This window comes from Ipomoea nil, unplaced genomic scaffold, assembly GCF_001879475.1.
Source record: "Ipomoea nil cultivar Tokyo-kokei standard unplaced genomic scaffold, Asagao_1.1 scaffold1286, whole genome shotgun sequence".
In the NCBI taxonomy this organism is placed as follows: domain Eukaryota; kingdom Viridiplantae; phylum Streptophyta; class Magnoliopsida; order Solanales; family Convolvulaceae; genus Ipomoea; species Ipomoea nil.
This window is the reverse complement of record NW_017617714.1, coordinates 1,295,413-1,302,055: the sequence shown is the minus strand read 5'-3', so window position 1 is coordinate 1,302,055 and position 6,643 is coordinate 1,295,413. Positions and strand designations below refer to the sequence as shown.

At 38.2% G+C, this 6,643-nt stretch overlaps 1 protein-coding gene across 7 annotated transcripts; it reads left to right on the top strand.

Moving 5' to 3' along the window:
- LOC109184702 (protein Shroom4-like) lies at nucleotides 1-1,495 on the top strand. 7 transcript variants are annotated; one of them, XM_019334732.1, is made up of 3 exons: nucleotides 1-992; nucleotides 1,026-1,251; nucleotides 1,350-1,495. In XM_019334732.1, exons 1-2 carry the CDS (start codon nucleotides 207-209, stop codon nucleotides 1,212-1,214), a joined length of 975 nt encoding a protein of 324 aa, XP_019190277.1. In that variant the 5' UTR covers nucleotides 1-206; the 3' UTR covers nucleotides 1,215-1,251; nucleotides 1,350-1,495. The 7 variants fall into 7 exon arrangements, with proteins under 7 accessions (XP_019190277.1, XP_019190278.1, XP_019190280.1 ...); XM_019334733.1 differs by having other exon boundaries at nucleotides 1-977; nucleotides 1,011-1,495; XM_019334735.1 differs by having other exon boundaries at nucleotides 1-982; nucleotides 1,028-1,495.
- Nucleotides 1,496-6,643: the final 5,148 nt, after the last annotated feature.

Genomic DNA, 6,643 nt, shown 5'->3' with positions numbered 1-6,643 from the left:
TACATTATATTTGCCACCCCTCACTTTCTTTTGTTTCAAACCTCTTCAAAAGCGCAACCCAATCAAATACCTCCTAAAAACACTTCCGCTACCTCGAGATCTGATTCAAAAGAAAGCTAACATAATAAAGAGTCTTGAAGAAGAAGAAGAAGAAAGAGGAGAGAGTACAGAGAGCTCAAGTAGCCATAAACATACACAAAAACACAATGAAAGGTAGAGAGGGCAAAGGGCCACCATCAACAGACCTTTTAGTCTGTTTCCCCTCTAGAGCTCATCTAACTCTTATGCCCAAACCCATTTGCAGCCCAGCAAGACCATCAGAACCAAACAAGCGCCACCACCACCACCACCACCATAGAAAATTAACCGCCCGATCTGGCGGACAAGCCAGTCCTCTACTATGGGCCAAATCGAAAGCCTCCGAGATCGCAGAGCCGACGTCGCCGAAAGTCACCTGCGCCGGCCAGATCAAGGTCCGGCCAGGCCGGCCGGCCAAACCCGATTCATGTAAGAACTGGCAATCCGTCATGGAAGAGATCGAACGGCTCCATAAGAGCCAAAAGTATAAGAGGAAACCGGCCTGGATCGAGACAACCTTCGGGTTCAAGAAAGATGTTATGCAATTCCTCACATGTTTACGTAACATAACGTTTGATTTCCGATGTTTCGGCTCGTTCCCCTCCGCCGACGTCACTTCCGACGAAGAGGACGAGGACGAGGAGGAGGTGGAAGACGAGGAAGAAGAAGATTTCCGAGATAAAGGCAAAGCAAACGACGAGAGCGAGAGTTCCAGAACCATGTTCTCCAAATGGTTCATGGTCTTGCAAGAAAACCAAAACCCAGAGCCCAAAGATGATTTGGAAGATGAGAGCCACAATCCGCCCACCGGACCACCGCCGAACGCGCTCTTACTCATGCGCTGCCGTTCCGCTCCGGCGAAAAGCTGGCTGGAGGAGAGACACCAGAAACAAGAAGAAGAAGAAGAAGAAGAATTAGAAGATGAAGAAGATGAAGAAGAAGAAGAAGAGAAATTAAAAATGGCGGCCGAGGAAGAAGAGAGCAATAACGAGAAGAATAAGAAGAAGAAAGAGAGCTTAGTGGTGATGAGATATGGAAAAGATTTCTACAAATTCTCTTCAGAGATTGCAAACGAGACTTGGGTTGTCGGAGGAATCACAGATCCACTGTCAAGAAGTAGGAGTTGGAAGAGGTGATCGAACATGCAAATTAAAGGTCAACGCTTCTTTGACCAAAAAATTTAATAAATTTTTACTTTTTATTTTTTTCCCTTCCAACAAGTTTTTATTTATTTTGTGTTTAATTTGGATTTCAAATTTTATTCTTAGTATTTGGTGTCTATGTTTGTTCCGAAAATGTGAAGAAACTTTGGGGGTGTAAGTCCATTGTTTTCCCATTTGAAAAATTGTATCTATATGTGTATACTGGCATACTGCTACTTTTTTCAATGAAAATAATTTTCTTGTGGCTTCCTTAAGCTTTTGTTACTTCTAATTACTAGAATTCTTCATGATTTTTTTTTTTTTCTTCTCGAAACGGGATATACATAATATATCATACAATTAAACAATTAATGAATATTTTTAATAAACTAATCCATTTTCTATAGGTTATTTGCAATCTAGTCCTTATATTATATATTTTTTACTACTTTTAGTCACCAAAAAATCACTTTTGGTCCCCCATTAATAAATATGTTAAATTTTATTGTTATTCTTTAAAGGGAAAAAGGTCAAGTAAACCCTTAAACTTTACACCAAAAGTCAATTAGACATCTAAACTTTAAAAAAAGTACAATTAAACCCTTAAACATGTTATTCTTGGTCGAATCAGCCAAATTTACCGATAACCAACATGTTACCGGTAAAATTACACCATTGACCGTCATTTTTGTTGTTGACCAGCGTTGTTTAGGAGAAATTTTACCAGAAACATCCACCATCGACCAAATGGTCCCCTTCTCTAGCAAAGACGGCCAGTAAAGGTCACCTTCGCCAGAAAAGGCAACCAATCTGGTCGCTTTCTCCTAGAAAAAAGGCGACCATTTCTGGTCTCCATCTCCAAAGAGAAGGCGACCAATCCTCCGGAGAGAATGCAACCAGACCGAAAAAAGGCAACTTGAAATTGTTGTAGCTGAAGATTCATAAGATTTTTCGTCGGAATGAGAATTACTGACTATAACAGGTTTCTTACCGATTGAGTAAGAAGCGGAATTCAATAGCCACAAGTACGACCGAAGCGGAGTACATAGCTGTCGGAAGTTGCGCGCAAATCTTGTGGATGAAACAACAACTAAAGGATTATGGTGTCGAAGCCAAAGAGATTAGCATCAAGTGTGATAACATAGTGCTATAGCTATTACACATAATCCGTTACTACACTTAAGGACAAAGCATATCGACATCAAATATCACTTCATTCGAGATCATGTCGAGAAGAAGGATATTGTTTTAGAATATGTTAATACGGATAATCAGCTTGCTGATGACATCCTGACCAAACCCCTGAGTGATAATAGATTTTCAACTCTAAGGCTCGAGTTGGGAATGATTGAGATCATGAATTAAGGAAAATTTCACCCGAGTCTTGAAGATTCGAGAGGTAAATATAGTACCTTCGAAGGGTGGTATGAGTCTTTGAGACAACTCGAGACGTGGACGTGTAGTCGAAAAGGTGAAGGAAATAACAAAAGAGTGAAGAGTGGCCGAATGGACAGTACAGAAAGAAGAAGCTGAGAAGTAAGGTTGACCGAATGGACGAAAGGGTACAACTGAATGGTTATTTTAGAGTTAGTATATAGCCAAATGGTAATCATTAGCTGAATGGGCAAATCCGAATAACCGAGTTAACCGCTGCGCTACACCTGTACAGGTGTAAACACTTGTACATGTGTAACTGATGTGCTTCTTTGTACTAGTGTCGATAGGAGGACATTCTCTAAGCTGTACAGTTTGAAACCTTAAAAGGTTGAGTGAATATGTCGTTGGCAAAGTGAGTCCTAGAAACATATCTCAAGGTCAATTTTCATTAAATGCCTTGACCTTTGTGCATAACAAAAAATAATGTTCAGCGCAATTTAAGGTCTCAACGGCTGGAAATTTGACACGCTCACCTAACTTCCAGGTTACCCGCTGGTCACTTAGCCGTTTGAAAATAGTTTTCCCTCCAACGAAACTATTTTTAGCCTTGCCTATAAATACCCTCTTCCATAGCTGAAGAATATAATGGGCTGGTCAATTTATAACTTCTAATTAAGTGTGAAAAACTTTCAAGCATTCTAGTTCTCGTGACTAGTGCGATAAAGAGAATAGAGACACAAGCGTTAAAGTTCATATTAGAATTTCAAGAGTCTTGAGCTGCTTCAACTATCAAAGATCCAAATTAAAGAAGCCAAGAACTCTTAGTTGGAGAAGAATAACTTGTTATTCTTCAAAGCTGTATCTCTACTCGGTTGTAGTAGAAAGAGGCGGAGTAAACTCTGTAGGAGTTGAAAAACCTGTTTTGTGTGGAGTTCACTACCAGCTCTATGCTCAAGGGGTGAACGTCCATGGATTTGTATTGGGGATAGTGCAAATCATCACGTGTTGTGAAGAAGAGTGCAGTAGGCTGGTTATAGCCGAACCACTATTTAAAATTCTCTCTCTCTCTCTCTCTCTCTCAAAGCAAATTTATTGTGCTAAGAATTTAACTTATTTAAAAGGGTTACCTTATATTTTTCGTTGTGTACTTACAACACTCTCTCTCTCTCTCTCTCATACACACACACACACAAAGCAAATATAACGTGCTTAGAACTTCTTTAAAAGGGTTAACTTATATTTTCCGTTGTGTACTTAAAACTCTAACCGAGTAGTTAAGATCACCTCTCGGGTAGCCTTAACCATTTGCCAAGAATTTTTAAAAACCCTACGAGTCTATTCACCCCTTCTCTAGATTCGTACTTAACCCTCACCAGAACCAACACAAACTCGCTTTTATATTTTGAAATACCAACTTTATTACTCTATAAGATTGATTAAAGATTACCCTCTATAAGATTGATTAGATAATAAAACCTTAAATAGATAATAAAACCTTTGCATTTAAGGTGCTTAAAGTAAAGATAAATTTTCTCTCAAACATAATACATCAACTTGTAATAAAATATATATTATTATTAAAGAAATATAGTTTTGGAATGGAAAAAAATAATTGTTCTACAACAAATATAGTTTGATTTAAACAAAGAAAATACAATGTATTTGTAAAATAATTCTAGTATGACCATTCATATTTTTGTTAGGTGATTATTACAAAAATAATATCTTTCGCATTTTTAATGGTGGAAGAAACAAATAAAATTAACTAAATATTATTATATTTTAATTCTTATCATAAAGAAGAAAAGAGTTATAAAAAGAGTCAATACTACCACACTGAGGTTTAAACCCATGAGAGTCACTTCATGCCACTTGACCATAAGATTATTGGCAAAAAGTATGTAACACTTGTTACTACATTTACAAAATTTAAGCAGAAAACTTTATTTAAAAAGAATTAAGTACAAGTGAGACATGCAATATCAAAATAAAAACTTAAATATTAGAGTACGTGGTAAAACATGTTCAAGTGATTGTCTGCATAAAGTGATAGATAAATGGAGGTAATTAAGCCAAATTATAAGCCTCAATCAGTTAGGCATAAAAGGGATCAATGAGAAAGGAACATAATCATTTACTATAATTGCTACCACCAAACTTCCTTTTTCCTCCAAAAACAAAAATTGAATGAATTGAAGATGCCGTGTTACAACATTGAGTACGTACTGTCGTTTTGCACTCATTCCCGGTAGTACAATACATTTAATTAGGATGACAACGAAACGGGAGCGGGGAGTATACTCCCTGTCCCCAGAACCTCGACTCCATTCCTGTCCTTGAAACTCCGACCCCGTCTCCGTTCCTGTTCCCATCCTCGACAGAGAATTGAAAATAGTCCATATTTTCGTCCCCGCGGAGAATTAGGCGGAGACGGGAATTTCCCGTCCCCGATGAACTCTTAATCTAAATTATTGTAATTTTTAATTTTAAAAATTAAGATTTTAGTTTTTAAAAAAGTAATTCCACTGGACTACCATGGCAGTACAGTACAGTGGAGAAACGTTTATATATATATATATATATATATATATATATATATATATATATATATATATATATATATATATATATATATATATATATATATATTATTTTAAATTATAATAATTATTCGGGGACGGGGTGGGGCGGGGATGAGTATCCCGTCCCCGTCCCTGTTCCCCAAAAATTTTCTACATTCTCGTCCTTGTCGGGGCGCGGATCCGGGATCCCCATCGGAGACAGGAGTACGTTATGTAGGAACCGTTGGTAGGAAAACAAATAATAATCAAAAAATAAGATTATTATTTTCTGGAAAACAAGGGAGGGAAAGATGGAGAAATTTGGCTAGTTTTTTGTGTTGGGTTTTTTGCAAGAGTCAAGTGAGCACTCTTTCCTTAAAACCTTATTTGCCACCTCCCAAAGATGCTAGGAGCGTTGTGGCTTAGGCTTTCCAAGATAAAACTTGCTAGTGATTCAATGTTTGAGCACTCAAACAAGGAATCCGGCGAGCTGAGCAAGACACAGTTATGAACACAGTAGGCTAAAGAAGGAGTAGAAGCAGAGATGTTTTGAGGCTAAAAGATGAACTTTCGTGTTCTATATTTTCTGTGTAAATCTCTACTGCCTCTACCCTCCCTTATATAGGGGTTGAGGAGTTGAATAGCTTTTAATATAGGCATTTAAGGGCACCCCTACAACTCTTGTAACAGCAACCATTACCATGGATTTTAATTCAAATTTAAAATTGGGATTAATTCAAAGAATTAATCCCGTAACAGTTGAATTAAATCCCAACAGTCACATTAGGAGCTTCAGATCGTGCGTGCTTTCGGGTAGCCAACGCCATAGCCGAGAGTTCAGACCTTGGTAGGCCGAACTCTCGGCCATGGCTACATGGCCGAAACATTCCAAGTTTCGGCCTAAGCACTAAGTGAAGGCTCGCCCTTCACCTCCTCAGTTCGGTGGCTAGATTGGAAAATGATACCGAAGTTTGGCATAACTTAACCCGCAAGGCCAGCCAATTTCCGGACAACATTCGTGCCCCCAGGTGCCAAGCGCGCACGAGCTTGGGCTTGAATCAAGTCTTTTTTCAATCTCGTCTAGTTGGAATTTGATTTGCACTCCCCCACCCCACTCGAGAGAGCCTCTATGCTATACAATTCTACAAACTTCAAAAGAGCTCTTGTATATAAGGGGGGCAATTCCTCTTTCCAAACCAATGTGGGACAAAAGCTCACTTTTTCCCTTCATTTTCCAACTCAAATAGGTCTACTTTGAGAATCAATATCTCATTCACCCATTATCCGTTTTGAGCGTACAATATATCGATCTCTTCGTCTCACTACGAAGAATCCGAATCCACTTTGACCCGACTCAAATCGGAAGTGGACCCCACTGATAATTGTACCACAAAATAGCCACTTAACATGCCATTTTAAGCTATTTTTTCCAACACGTTATTCTAAAATAGCTATCAGCATAATTTTTTTTTAAAGTATGTTTTA

Excerpts from the sequence above, each read along its gene's own strand:
- LOC109184702 (XM_019334733.1), top strand. The coding sequence starts at position 207 with ATGAAAGGTAGAGAGGGCAAAGGGCCACCATCAACAGACCTTTTAGTC. Across the intron at positions 978-1,010 it reads GACACCAGAAACAAGAAGAA|GAAGAAGAAGAAGAAGAGAA; the intron begins GAAGAAGAAGAA and ends GATGAAGAAGAT.